Source organism: Cryptomeria japonica, chromosome 3 (genome assembly GCF_030272615.1).
Source record: "Cryptomeria japonica chromosome 3, Sugi_1.0, whole genome shotgun sequence".
NCBI classification, from domain to species: domain Eukaryota; kingdom Viridiplantae; phylum Streptophyta; class Pinopsida; order Cupressales; family Cupressaceae; genus Cryptomeria; species Cryptomeria japonica.
In genome coordinates, this window is record NC_081407.1 from 314,816,440 (window position 1) to 314,831,248 (window position 14,809).

The 14,809-nt window shown below is 39.9% G+C and overlaps 1 protein-coding gene across 1 annotated transcript; it reads right to left on the minus strand.

Moving 5' to 3' along the window:
- Window positions 1–7,917: 7,917 nt before the first annotated feature.
- Window positions 7,918–14,595, minus strand: LOC131027635 (pentatricopeptide repeat-containing protein At1g71490). Its single transcript, XM_059218275.1, has 2 exons — window positions 12,041–14,595; window positions 7,918–8,209 (listed from the first exon to the last, which is right to left on the minus strand). Exon 1 carries the CDS (start codon window positions 14,439–14,441, stop codon window positions 12,546–12,548), a length of 1,896 nt encoding a protein of 631 aa, XP_059074258.1. The 5' UTR covers window positions 14,442–14,595; the 3' UTR covers window positions 7,918–8,209; window positions 12,041–12,545.
- Between the last annotated feature and the right edge of the window lie 214 nt (window positions 14,596–14,809).

Below are 14,809 nucleotides of genomic sequence, written 5' to 3' on the forward strand. Positions count from 1 at the left end.
TCCAAAAATAGAATTACTAAAAATAGCAAGTTCTTCTAAACACCAAATTAGGACAAAATGGGACACAATGACACTAAAAATAGACTTATTAAAAATAGATACTACTAAAACTAGTAAGTTTGTTTAAACACAAAATTAGGCCAATCCGGGCTGCAGTGAAACTTACTAAAAATATTAAGTCCTCAGAATTCACTCAAATTTCACTGGTAGCTTCCTTGAAGGATTCTCTTTTCAATGCTTTGCTCAGATTTCACAATGCCCTAGGGTACTGTTGACGTGTATTTTGCACACAATCATACACAGAATAAAATACCCAAGGGTACCTTATCCTCTCTTGAATAAAGCCTCTGATTGCTGAAGATGTCGCAAAAAAGGATCAATAAGGGTGACTCCAATGTTCTTTTATGTAGGGTCTCTACGTGTGGATAAGCACCAGTGGTCGTTGTGAATGTTGTTTCATCAAGGGGCCTTACGTCCTCCGAGTTGTAGGAACAAGATTTCCCTAAACTAATAAGTTCTCAAAAGATCAAAAGGTAGGGTTTGCAAGGGATAAATTCTAATCTAATCCTAAGAATGACCCAATGTAGGCTAGACTTGGTAAGATTCTACCAATTTCAATATTGCCATGAAATAACAACCCAACTGAAATTGATGCGATCTTCTAAGGTAACAAATGATTTTTCAATTCATCAAGGATCATAGACACTACCACAAAGGCACATATCCAAAGCTCAATGACGATTGAAGGTTTAAGTAATTCAAGTCTCTCCAGTTGACCACACAAGGCGTTCCTACAATCAGTAAGAAGCTAGTGGTTTGGAACGTGAATCTCACCAAAGATCAAGCCCAACACTTAGTCCTTCAAACTTAAATACTACTTCGATTGAGAATGATTCAAGAAAACAAACAACCATGAAGATAGCCACAAGAATTGCAATAAAGCACCATAACTTCAATATTTTATTGATCCCAAAGCTAAAATAGACAACAATTGCTTGAAATTCTTTCTTCAAAACTCAATCTTGCTACAAAATAACTTTCTTCTCTCCAAAAGCTCTAATCTTCTAACTATTTCTTATTGCTCACTATTACAAAATGAAAATGAGTGAGGGTATATATAGCATCCTCAATTACAATGAACGGCCCAGATCAAAAGAAGATCAACGGCTGAGATTCTGACACCTAAACCCTAATTAGGGTTTTATTACAAAAGTTCCCTTTTTATTGAACAATATTAAATGCATAGCCAAATATTTAATTTGGCACAAAAATCTAAGAAACATAGACCAATGACAATTAAGGTGCCATGTCATCTATAACAACCTCTCTTCTAGAACCTTATTCCCTTTCCAATGCTCATTTTTAGCATATGCAATGAATCTGGACACGATTCCTTCAATCTTAGCAATAGGAATCTCGGGAAGATTCCTCATTCGTTCCTCTAAGTGAATAATCTGATCAAAGGCCTTGAGAAGAGCTGCGTCCCATTCAGGTTCGAGTTCCTTGATTTTCTCAATCAGGAGCATAGTAGCAAACATTTGATCTCTTTGCTCATCTGTAATAACATTCTCATCTTTGCAAAAGATGACCTTGACCCTTTCTTCCAACTCTTGAAGATCCACATCTGTCTCAACTTCGATCCTTCTGCCAAGAATAGTACATAACACCCCAAACACCTTGTCCTGGATTGGATGGATGACCTCCTCCACTTGATTGCATTTGGCGCTGGTGTCCTCGAAAAGAACTTCCTTTATCTGGAGTAAAGTAGACCACTGGAGTAAATTATGAGCTCCTCCATCCATTATTTTTTCTTGTGCTAAGATCTTCCTTGGTGTTTGCCTGATTACTTGAAGAACAGGAATGATAACATCTTTAGTATGAGCAAAGGCGGCTACTGTTATCATTAGGTTGTGGATGATCTCAAGGACTTAGATAGCCCGATGGATGGTCTGCATCATTCTTATTGCAAACTCAACGACAACTGTATGGGATTTGTCAATCCAAGAGCTCATAAGCTGGACCAAGCTCTTAACTCTCTCTGCCTCACGAACTGATTCTAGGGCAAGTGCTTGCACAGGAGATACTGCTGGATCCTGACGTCCCAAAGGCTAACTAAGGTGGCTAAAGTAGCCTCTCCAAGCACCGACCTCTCTTTCAAGTTTTCTATTCTTTTCCATTTCTTCCTTAAGTTTATCTTTAAGTGCTTCAAATGAATCAGTTGCCTCATCCATTGCCAGCTCGGTGGTGAGTGGACCAAGCTCAACGGTTTCTACATCATATTCTTCTGCAAGGATTTCACCCTCGTACTTGTCCATTGCCGGTGTAGCTATCTGCAACTTCCTGGACCCTGTCTCATCTCTGATCATCTTGGACATTTTGGTGGCCTTCTTCTTTTCTGTTACTCCCTGAGAATTTCCAACAAGGCTATCTAAATCAATCACATTATCTTCGTCTTCGATCACAATCACTCTTGTTAGTCTCTCCTTCAACCAATCTGGAATGGCAGACCTTGTCTCCCTAACTTGTATTTCTTTAGGTAATGGCTCTTCTTTCCGGAGAGGAAATGTCGCTTCATCATCATTCTTGTCTTCATGTAGCTCATTGACCTGGGGAGATTGACTTGATGAACGTTGAGATGCCTGTCCTTCTTCATGTTTATCATTCTGAACCATTGATTCCATAGAATCCTCTACTTCAAGTGTCCTTTTCTCTTGTCGAGAAGATGTGCCGGATGAGCGATCTTGATTGGCCTCTTGCTTCTTCTTGGAAGATTCTCTTTTCTCAGGTCTTTCTTTCCTCTTCGCACCTCTAGGATGAGGATTGCCTTCACTTACGCTTCTGGGGTGAGGATTGCCTTCGCTTGTGCTTCTAGGATGAGTATGACCTTCACTTGCGCTTGTTCCTCCTTCTGCCAACCTTTCCTCCAAAGTAAAAGTCATTGATATATTCTGCTCTCTTAACTTTTGATGTTGCACATCAACCCATCTGTGAGTACAGGACAAAACTGGAGCCATCAAAGTTTTTAAGTCCACAACCTCAGGTTCGTTCCAATCTATCTTCACTGCCTTGTCCTCTCTATCATAGGATGACTGGAGGTGCCTGCCACTGTCTTGAGCTTGATCGACCACTCTGTAAACTTTGCATTTCCTGATAAAATCTAAAAGCAATCTGGAATGCATCTTTCTTTTCACTTCTAAATCATCTGAGAGATTCATCCAAAAGTCCTCTACCTGACATTCATGCTTGTACTTTCTACCGTCTCCTCTATATACCCATAAGGATCAAAATTCTCCCTCAATGAAAAGAATGAAAATGAATATAAGGCCAACTCTCTTTCTGCATCATCTAAAGCTGGAGCATTAGGACATACCTCTACTGAATTTCCTAGTATGATAGGTACAGGAATTCCATTTCCATGCCTATGTCTGAATGCCTTTGCATAAGCTGCCAACTGCCTAGTCACCTCAAGTAGTACTATCCGGTCTGTCGGATATCTTGGCAACATATATGGAGGTGAAGGACACCCATGAACTCTAATATATGTAAACTTCTGGAATTGGATAAACCAAGCACCATACCTCTTAACAAGCTCTTGTGCCTCTTGAGATAGCCGATTGTGAATCCTGCCTTGCAGTGCCCTGGTGATGTTCATTGTGAAGGTATCATTGACTAACTTGTAATTACTTCCAGGTGGATGATGCAAATGAACATAAGAGTCACAAACTATGACTTCTCCAGGTCCTCTTCCAATCACTCCTCTGTGAGGTAGTCCTGCATATTCAAAACTCCTGATCAAGGCATACATGATGTACGAGCTCATGTGGAAGGATTTAGTAGCCTTCAGTCTTCTCAACTGCACGTCCAAGCAATGGCTAATGATTCTAGCCCAATGAATTGTTCCTTTTCCTTGAACTATCACTTGGATGAAGAAGAACATCCACTTCTCGAAGTAGAAGGCCTGAGGAGCTCCTGTAACTCGATTGAGTAAGGTTATCAAATCTCTGTACTCCTCTTGGAAGTCGATCCTATGTGGTGTGTTTGGAATCTTGCTCAGGCGAGGACGACTTTTGAGTAACCAATTCTTGTTGATGATGCTCAAGCAAGTATCTGGATCATCTTCGTACATGGATCTAGCTCCTTCCAAGCTTTTGTAAATCATATCTTTATGTTCTGGTAGATGAAGAGCTTCACTGATAGCCTCCTCTGAAAGATAAGCCAAAGTGTTTCCTTCCTTGGACATGATCGATCTTGACTGTGGGTCGTAATGGCGGGCACACTCGATCATCAGCTCATGGCACTGGACTGCTGGAGGGAAGCCGACCGCCTTGATAATGCCACTTTCAATTATTCTCCTTGCGACAGATGATGGCTTTCCAATATAAGGGACCTCTCGAAACTTCTTCACATTGAAGTTTCCCAAGTTGGTATCTCCAATGTTGCTCCACTTTGACACGATCTTGGTCTCCAATTCTTCATTCCTTTGATCTTCCTTCATGAGGGCTGGACGACAGGTGGATGCTCCTGCCTTTGGGGTCGCCATCTTGACACCTACACAACATTTCATAATGAGCAATATATTTTGCAATTTAAATATTTAGGAAACTTCATGATAAATCTTTGAATTATCATTTCCTAAATATAACTACGCCATTGGAAATTCAAAATTCAAAATTTCGACATTAACCAAGGAAGTCTCGCCATACCTCCACTTGAGAACTAAATCTAAGAAATAATGCAAAATGAAGCAAGTTCGCTAGGCAAAATGTGGATCGAAGTCTTCAAAATGTGCTTTCTTCAACAAAATGGTCTTCCTCTAGACTTCGCAAGCATTAACTTTACCACTTCTAGCCTTCAACGCCTTGAGGAAATTTCGCTCCACATCTAGCCTCCAACGAAATTCGCTCCTCTTAAATCAAACTTCGCACTCCTTCTTGGATGAGATTTCGCTCCTTTATCACTTCTTCAAAATCGCATTTGAACAAATGATTGAATGATGGATTAACATGCTTCAAAATACCTCTCTTATATAGGCGCTCATCCTTGCAATTCCCAATAGGCCGACTTGGAAAATAGGCCAAAAAATAAATAAAATTTAATAAAAGAGGAGGCCGACCTTGCAAAAAAAACATTAAAATAATACCCCAAGTGCTGTCTTCTTTATTTAATTTAATAATAATTAATTTAAATGCCTTTGCAATAAATTTTTTTGATTTTTTAAAGGCTTAAATTAATTATTAAATGCCCATGCGTTCTTATTAAATGCCAATTTAATTAAAATATTTCAAAGTTTTAGCAAATTTAGCATTTAATGCAATTTGAAAAATATTGGCACCTAAGTAAGGGAAGAATAAGGGATATCAACAACATCGCTCTGGTCCCTTGGAGAGGGACAGGAGGGCTCATGCATTTTTAGCCTTGTGTTTCTCGCTTTTCACGTCCAAAGCCTCTTCCTGGACATCCAAAAATATCATTATTGGGAACCTTGAGTTTAATTTGTACGACCTTTGGAAGGAGCTTGTTTTAAAACATTTTTCGCCCTGGTCCCTTGGTGAGGGACAGAAGCGATCTTACTTTTTGTCCTTGGACTTCATTTTCCAAATTGCCAATTCAAATTGTGAGGTAGGCAATGATCATTTTTGTTTGTCCCACGTATGCCTAACTCGTTTTCTTCAAGGCAAAATTGACCCTCTTAAGATTTTCGCCCTGGTCCTCCAGTGAAGGACAGGAGCAATTTTTTGCTTTTGGGCTTAAAATTGTCGATTCTTGAGGTTAATTCCTTGTTCATCGTCCTTCGAAAAACATTTTTGACTTTGCATAACCTTGCCTTGACGTGGTTTTGGAAGGGAATGGTTGTTTTTATGAAAATCGCCTTGGTCCTTAAGTGAAGGACAAGAGCGCCTTTTAGTTCTTGGTACAAACCCTTGATCGTGTCATCTTTAAATCACTTACTAAACGTAGAATATCACTTCGCCTTCCATCTCGAGTCTTTGAAACGAAAGTGGTACTCCAAAATTAGGCATACTTGAAGATTTCGCTCTGGTCCCTTGGTGAGGGACAGGAGCGCCTTTAACCAATTTCATCAAGTTTTTGTGGTCTTTGCAACTTTGTTCTTCCTCGAAGCATTCCAAAAATCATCGCCATCTTGTGCCTTGGCCTGGATTCATCTAAACTTGGAGGGAAAGACTTGATGATATGTTTTTCGCCCTGGTCCCTGGGAGAGGGACAGGAGCGCCTAGGCAATTTTGAGCTCACTTACGTTTTGCTATCTTTCCGAAATTATCTTCAATGGATTGATCATGCCTTCCTTCATTCATGTCAAACTTGAAACGCGCTTTACCTTGGCCAAAAACTTGTCTTGAGGGAAAATCGCTCTGGTCCCTTGGAGAGGGACAAGAGCTTCCTTTAAAAATCGCTCTAGTCCCTGGGTGAGGGACAGGAGCGCCTATTGCAACTTGGGTTGATTTTCTCCTTCGTAAGCCACTCAAGTTATATTCAACGAATAAAACATACTTCTCTTGACCTCCTTAAATCTTGCAAGGATAAGGCAAACTTGGAATTCAAGCTCCGGTCCTTCAGTGAGGGACAGGAGCGCCCTTTGTAAATCCAAGCTTATCTGTCCTTTGTTAGGCTTCCGAACTATCTTCAACGGGCTAAAAATGCCTTCTTTCATTCATTTCAATCACAAAACTTGCTTCGTCCTTGTAAGAAAATTGCACCTTTTAGAAAATCGCTTTGGACCTTCAGCAAGGGACAGGAGCGCCCTTTTGCAACTTGGTATATTTCCTTGCTTGTCGACTACTCAAATTATATTCAATGGACAAAACATGCCCTCCTTGATCTCTTCCAATCATAAAATTGTCTTGATCTTGCAAGGACAGTGCAAATTTGAAAATCAAGCTCCGGTCCATCAGTGAGGGACAGGAGCGCCTTTTGTCCTCAAGGTCAAATCTTTACAATTTTCATCTCAAATTTCCTTTGCTGGGGAAGATACCATCATTTTGCAAGCTATGAACAAGAGCCCAAATCCAAAAAATGTCTAGGAAAGTGTGTTTGAAGAAAATCGCTCTGGTCCCTGGGTGGGGGACAGGAGCGATTTTGTCTTGCTAAGCCAAGAGTTCAACCTTTCATTGCTAACGACTAAGTCTGGGTACTCCTTTATGCTCATTTCATCCTTCATTGCGTCCTTGATGCTTCAGTTCGATCAAATGAGGCCCAAAACGATCTAAGTGAGCCATTTCGCCTTGGTCCTTCAGTGAAGGACAGGAGCGATTTGGTCTTAAACTTTAAAAACTTGTCATTTTCGAGTCTTCAAAATCTTCAAAATCTTCAATTTATGTCCAATTGCATCCCTTGGCGGCCCTGCACAAAACAATTAAAACAAGTCAATAACCAAGATGCACCAAATTTCATTTTCGCCCTGGTCCCTGAGAGAGGGACAGGAGCGATTTTGCCCTTATAAGCAAAAATATCAAAAATTTAGGTCTTCAGATCACTCCATCATGCAGGGTTAGGTCGTCTTCAAGGCCAGGAAATGGTTACCTTGCTTCCAAAAATTTGGTTAAAGTTTGCCCAGACAAAATGTATAATTTAATCATTAAAATGCTAACACTTAGACCTAACTTGAATTTGCCCTCAAAATCCTGACTGGACCCATCCCGAGACATTCCTAACTTCCTGGCAGGCTCATCCTATTTCAAAATTGCGATCTCCGTGAGGATGCTTAATAATCTTTCAAAATTTGACTGGACTTCGGCTTGAAAATATCAAAAGGAAACTCCTAAGGCTTAACCCTAGTCCAGACGACTCACTCACTTACTCAAAACCCTAAAAGCAGAGAGAAGAACAGGCAAAACAAAAGCAAAAAGAGGGGGTCCCCATTTTAATGGGGCGATGCGTGAAATGGTCACAACAGGTACTAACCTCATTTCCAAGTCTGAAGGATAAAAATCCTAAAATATACAATACATGCTTCTAGACTTAGCCAAATTTCTCCAAAACACTTGCAGAGAGCCAAAATTTGGTTATTTCTCTTTCATTTCTTCGTATCGATTCTTAGGGTTATCCTGACACTTAGCCAACTATCCATCATTCCATTCCTCTGCACGTGCATTCTTTGTTCTATCACTACAATCTCTTCCTTGGATGACGATATCATCCACTCAACGATGTCCTCCTCTCAGCATCCATTGTCTTGCTCCCCGCAATGTACCTGAAAAAGACAAGGAAATGTTGTGAAGTACAAGTATCAATCAAGTTCATAGTTAGCAAAATGCAAAGTTTGAAGGATAAAGCAATAAGCACAATGCATTTATCAATAAATCAAAACCTTAATTCTTGACTTGATGACAATATTAAGATTGTATCCTGTCTTGGCTGTATATTTCTTAAGAATCCATTCCTTGCTTTAGTCATTTCATTACTTTCAAGGATCAAAATCCAGGCTAACAAGACCTTACAACTCATTCCTAAGGGTCGAGAGATGACACAAACTGCAAAAGACTTGGTTTATTTAGCAAAAAGAGGGGAGTCCCCATTTGCAATGGGGTGATGTGTGAAAATGTCACAACAAGACACAAGGTTGATTTAGTTGAGCTCAACATCAAAGATTTAGTGTAAGAACCATTATGAAGAGAGATTAATAGCTCCGATACCTTGTAAACAAGTTTTCCTAGATCAAAAGGATACTAATTAATTGAATAAAGTAATTGTTGACTCCACAGAAAGATTTATTTCTTGAATATTTAAGAAAAAAAATTATACCCTTTTCTGGGGGTATATCAAATCAAGTACTGAAAACAACTCCAATGGTCATCTTGTACACAAAAACTTCACATGAAAAGGGAAAGTTGGTTGGCATACCCCTTACCTATGTCTTGAAGAATTCAAACAACTTCAACATGCATCAATATACATGAAAATAATATGACACTCTAATATTCACCACAATTAAGAGACATAGTTGAAAACATGTTATGTCACTGTTGTCACAAAAGTTTGCAACCCTTGCTAAGCTATCAACCTAGCAACCTTGTGAAACATGGAAACAACCCCATAGTGTGGGACCCTACGCAAGGGGGTTGAATCTCTGAAGAAGGTCGACTTCCTTCCTAATCTAGGTGCAAGTGTTGAAGTAGCTCAACACTTCAAATTCTATTTCTAAACCTATTCTAACAACTTGTAGAAGAAAAGAGGTGAGAAATGTAGAAAGTAAAGAGGTGATACACCAAGATAAGAGATGTCTATCTCCCTACCTCGAAATGACACAAGGAATCAATCAAAATACCATAGAGATGCACAAACTTCAATTGCATAGATGACACCAAACACATGTATGAGCTTAGGGATTGCTGGATGTCAAAAGGGAAGAAGATTTTCTACAAATCACACTAAAAAACAAGTTAAAACAACATATATGTGAGAGAAAGCCACAAAACACATGCTTGTCATGAAGGTAAGAAGGCATACACAACATGCACAAGTCGAAGAGGCAAGAATAATGATTTCAATTCATTCACAAGCCAATGGCCAAACTTACAGTTGCAGAAATACAAGAGATGTACAACTCTTCAAGAGAAGTGAAAGAGTAGAAGATGGATCGAACTAGTAGGGAGAGAACCCTTTACAATGAGGATTAACAACCTATTCATAGCAAATTGGTCACAGAGAAGAAATCAACGATCAAAGAGGGGAAACCCTAACTCTTGTGTGTATAGGATAATGTCAATTTGAGAAGATAGGGAAACGGTCAAATCTAACATGAATGTGCGTGCAAGAAACCTGACCATACCTTGACAAGGCAATCCCAAGAAGGAGAGTACATCTAGAAGGTGGATTGCCTAACAATCCATGGTCAAAGCATGCAAACTTGACATCAAGACCATCAAGCATCCATAAATAGGCATGGCCTTGGACTCAACTTGATGGCAACATGCAAAATGCAATAAATGCACCCCTGTAGCTCCATGCATGAAAATAGACAAGTTGCAAGAGTTGGTGAAGCATTAAGAGCTTTGAGTGTTGATCATGCCATCTGGAAGTGTTGTTGGTCATTGGAGGTTGGGCATTGGGCCTTTAGGAAACGAACACTAAGGATGAGGAGTCGAGAACCTCGAAGTCTGAAAAACCGAAGGAACGAGAGGGAGGCAAGAGAAGGATATCACGTTTTGAGATTTGGGGAGACAAGATAACGCTTACCAAAAGGGTAAGGGTTAGACTAGTTTCCCAAAATCCAAAATTCGAAATCCGACAAGGAAGGGATTTTGGGTTTCGGGGAAACAAGCTAACACTTACCAAAAGGGTAAGTAAGGTTTAGACTTGTTCCCCGAAATCCGAAATTCGACAAGGAAGGGATTTCGAGTTTCGGGGTTCGAGAAAACAGGCTAATGCTTACCAAAAGGATAAGGGTTAGATTGGTTCCCCGAAAACCGAACTCTGACAAGGAAGGGATTTCAAGTTTTAGGGTTTGAGGAAACAGGCTAACGCTTACCAAAAGGGTAAGGGTTAGACTAGTTCCCCGAAATCCAAAAAGGAAGGGATTTTAGGTTTCAAGGTTCAAGGAAATAGGCTAATGGTTACAAAAAGGGTAAGGGTTAGACTAGTTCCCTGAAATTTGAAATCCGACAAGGGATTTCGAGTTTTGGGGTTCAGGGAAATAGGCTAATGCTTATGAAAAGGGTAAGAGTTAGACTGGTTCCTAGAAATCCGAAATCCGATAAGGAAGGGATTTTGGGTTTCAGGGTTTGGGGAAACAGGCTAACGCTTACCAAAAGGGTAAGAGTTAGATGAGTTCCCCGAAATGTGAAATCCGACACGGGATTTCAGGTTTGGAGGTTCGGGGAAATAGGCTAACACTTACCAAAAGTGTAAGGGTTAGACTGTTTCCCCGAAATCCGAAATCCAACAAGGAAGGGATTTTGGGTTTCAGGGGTTCAAGGAAACAGGATGATGCTTACCAAAAGGGTAAGGGTTAGACTGGTTCCCCAAAATCCAAAATCCTATAGAAAAAGGTTAGGAGAGTGGGTCAGTGGACCTCGGGGGTTGAAGGCAAGATGCAAGGATGAAGGGAGAAGGCCCAAAGTCTGACCCATGACAAAAGAGCACTTAAGCATTTTCCTAATTCCTTGACTAGGTGTTTGATCAACTGGGGCAGAATTGATCCATGGAACATATCTCTGATCGGTTCTCACTACTGGACCAAGGGTGTCATGAAGTGACAACAATCACTTGGAACCATTCTCCTACTCTCTCTTTATGTTGTGATTCTTCACCATTAGACACAAAGCTCTACATAATTGACCTATCTATTTAAAAGATGTAACTATTTGACTCTCTAGAGACTAGAAGTTTCCCTTCCATAAATATGGAGGATGAGACATAACAAAGCCTCAACAGCCACTTCAGCCAATACTCTTTGTTGCAGGGTAATCACAGCTTATGCTAAGACAAGACAATTAAGACTTGTCGATAACAATTGACAACATGTTACGTCACTTGGAGCCATTCTCCTACTCTCTCTTTATCTTGTGATTCTCCACCATTACACACAAAGCTCTAGATACTTAACCTATCTATTTAAAAGATGTAACCATTTGACTCTCTAGAGACTACAAGTTTCGCTTCCATAAATATGGAGGATGAGACATAACAAGCCCTCGCAGCCACTTGAGCCAATACTCTTTGTTGCAGGGGTGTCACAGCTTATACTAAAACAAGGCATTTAAGACTTTGTGGTATCATAAAATAGTGCATACTATTATAGAGCACAAACTAAATTTTATATTATTTGAAACACCATGACATTCCCACATCATAGAGATGAATATTTGGTGCTAAATTAGTGGAATTTAACCTGAAGTACCTTGGATTGTACTTGAACAACTAATTGCATTTAAATATTACGAGACTTTGATGGTTAAAGAAAGTTGACAATTATGAAAAAAGAACAAATAAATATTTGAATTGATACTTGCTTCGTAGAACTGTTCAAATGTCATGTGCATGGTATAGCGAGTTATTACATTCAATGTCATATCGGTAATACCTGAAGGCTGGTACAATACATAGGAGGAAGTCACCTTCGTAATGAGAGAACTGTGCCTCAATCCAAGAATATCAGGATTTAGCCTTGAAAAGCCACCCACAACTATTGCTGCCAAAGAGATAGAAAGCTGGTTGCATCAGAAAAATGGGAATTCCTTTCTTGAGCATTTCTCCTTCGATTCTCCTTTGAATATCAAGTTCCAATGTTACTACAAAATGATTTGATTTTCTTTTCTTCCAAATAATGCTAGCATTAATTATGATAAAAACAGAATCCATATTTCAAAGGTTCGAATCATTTGGATCATCTTTATCGATTCTTGCCTAACAATCTTGTAAATGCCTTGACCGGCAATGTGACGGGCACCACATGCAAATATATTCTTGTGGTGCTGAGAGGTGCCTTTTGCCATTATGCGATAGGTTAAAATATATTAATGCTCCTCACAATGACCATACCATGTTTTCCTTTCTGCTACTCTTCATTGTACAGAAGTAAAATTGTTTCAGGCATATAACCACTCCAAATCTCCCACATGGAATGCGTGTATCTGATTTCTCACCTCTATTCTGGACCATCCAGGATTCTTTTGCAACCCGTCCTCTCTCATTCTTTTTCTTACTTTTGCCTGATCATCCCATCGCCCAGCTGCACCATATATGTTACACATCAGCACATAATATCCAGGATTTTCAGGTTTCAGCTTAAAAATACATTCTGCCACACGTTCTCCAAGTTCAATAGCTGAATGAATTCTGCACGCTCCAAGCAAGGTGGCCCACACAGCAATATTAGGTTGCATTGGCATTTTCTTAATGAATTCTTCTGCTTCATCTAAGCAGCCAGCTCGACCAAGTAGGTCAACCATGCATGCATAATGTTCCATCCTTGGATTGATTCCATAGTGTTCTCTCATCATATCAAAATATTTCCGACCTTCTACCACCAGCCCAGAATGACTGCATGCAGATAGAATGGCAAGAAAGGAAACATCATCCGGTTTCATGCCAGACATTAGCATCTGAGAGAAGAGTATGACAGCATCGTCACCTTTACCCTGCATCCCATAACCTGCAATCATAGCTGTCCATGAGAATACATCTCTTTTAGGCATTCGATCAAATACTTGGCGAGCAAGTCTAGTACTCCCGCATTTGTTATACATGTCTACGAGGGCATTCATTACTATAATAAATGACTCAAATCCAATTCTTAGTATGTAAGCATGGATCTCCTTCCCCTGTTGCAAATTTGACAGGTGGGAAATTACAGGGAGTACACTTGCAAGTGTAACATTGTTGGGTTTCATGGCTGCCAGTTGCATCTGTCGAAAGAAATCTAAACTTTCCTCATAATATCCACTCTGGGCATAACCTGCAATAATGGCATTCCATGAGACCACTGTTTTATAAGTCACTGTGTGGAACATATGATAGGCATTATTTGAACTTCCACATTTGGCGTAGACATCAATAAGGGCATTTTGCACAATAGCGTTTGACTCTAAACCATTACGTATTGCATAACCGTGGATTTCCTTGCCATATTGCAAAGTTCCTAACCGGGCACATGCTGGAAGAACGCTTGCAGCCGTAACTGAATCGGGTTTGAAATCTGCCACTATCATCTTCCTCAAGAGCTTCAAAGCTCCATTAGCATTGTTATTTTGGGTATGTCCTGCAATAATGGCATTCCATGTAACCAATTCTGGTGCAACACCCATGGCCTGCATTTTCTCAAATAAACTCATCGCCTCATCGCAATGCCCATTCTGAGCATAACCTCCAATCATCGCATTCCAAGAAACCACATCTCCTTTAGACATTTTATCAAACAATTGACGTGCTTCTCCCAACCTTCCGCATTTCGCATACATGTCAACAAGGGCATTTTCCACGAACTCATTGACATCAAGTTTATTCCTGGTAATATAATCGTGAATCTCCATACCCTCCCGCAATGCAGTCAATTGCGCACAAGCCTTGAGAATAGGGGGGATCGTATAATTATCAGGCTCCAAACCTGCCCTTAGCATTTCGTGGTACAACCAGATGGCTTCGCCGAAACGGCCGTGCAAAACATACTGTGCAATAATGAGGTTCCATAAGAAAAGGTTTGGCTGAGGCACTTTGTCAAACACTTTGCGTGCATCCATTAGACTTCCACAGTTGGCATACATAGCCACAAGTTTCGTTTGTATATACATATCAAATTCATTTCCAGTTAATATCAGGTGTGCATGTATTTTCTTGCCTTGTTGATGGTTTTTCATGTTGGCACATGTCTGCAGCAGAGAGAAATAATTGTACGAGTCCATCGAAGATAAGGTTCGGACACCACCATGGATGAATCTGAGAAATATGAGCTTGGCACTCTTCTGATAGACTATCATTGAACACATAAAATTGCGAATGACAGTTTTTAACTTAAGATGCTTGTTAAAGTCACCTTGTATTTTGTTCTCAATCGACGACCCATTGCGGGGTGATTTTCTGTAAGTATGAAAATGTAGAGGAGTTGATTCAAAAAATTTGAAAGCTTTGTAACTTTATGAGTAGGACATTTTGAAAATTTCACTCTCTTTTTTCTTATACTTTTTTGGCTGGTTTTATTTTGGCTCCAAAACGTATCTTTTGTACAGCATGTTAGGGATAGGTTAGTCAATTGCAGCGTTTTGGAGCTAGAATAGACGCGCCCTACTTTTTTAGGCTGCGGCTATTTTGGTTCGAAAACTGACCTTTCATACAACGTGATAGCGACATGTTAGTC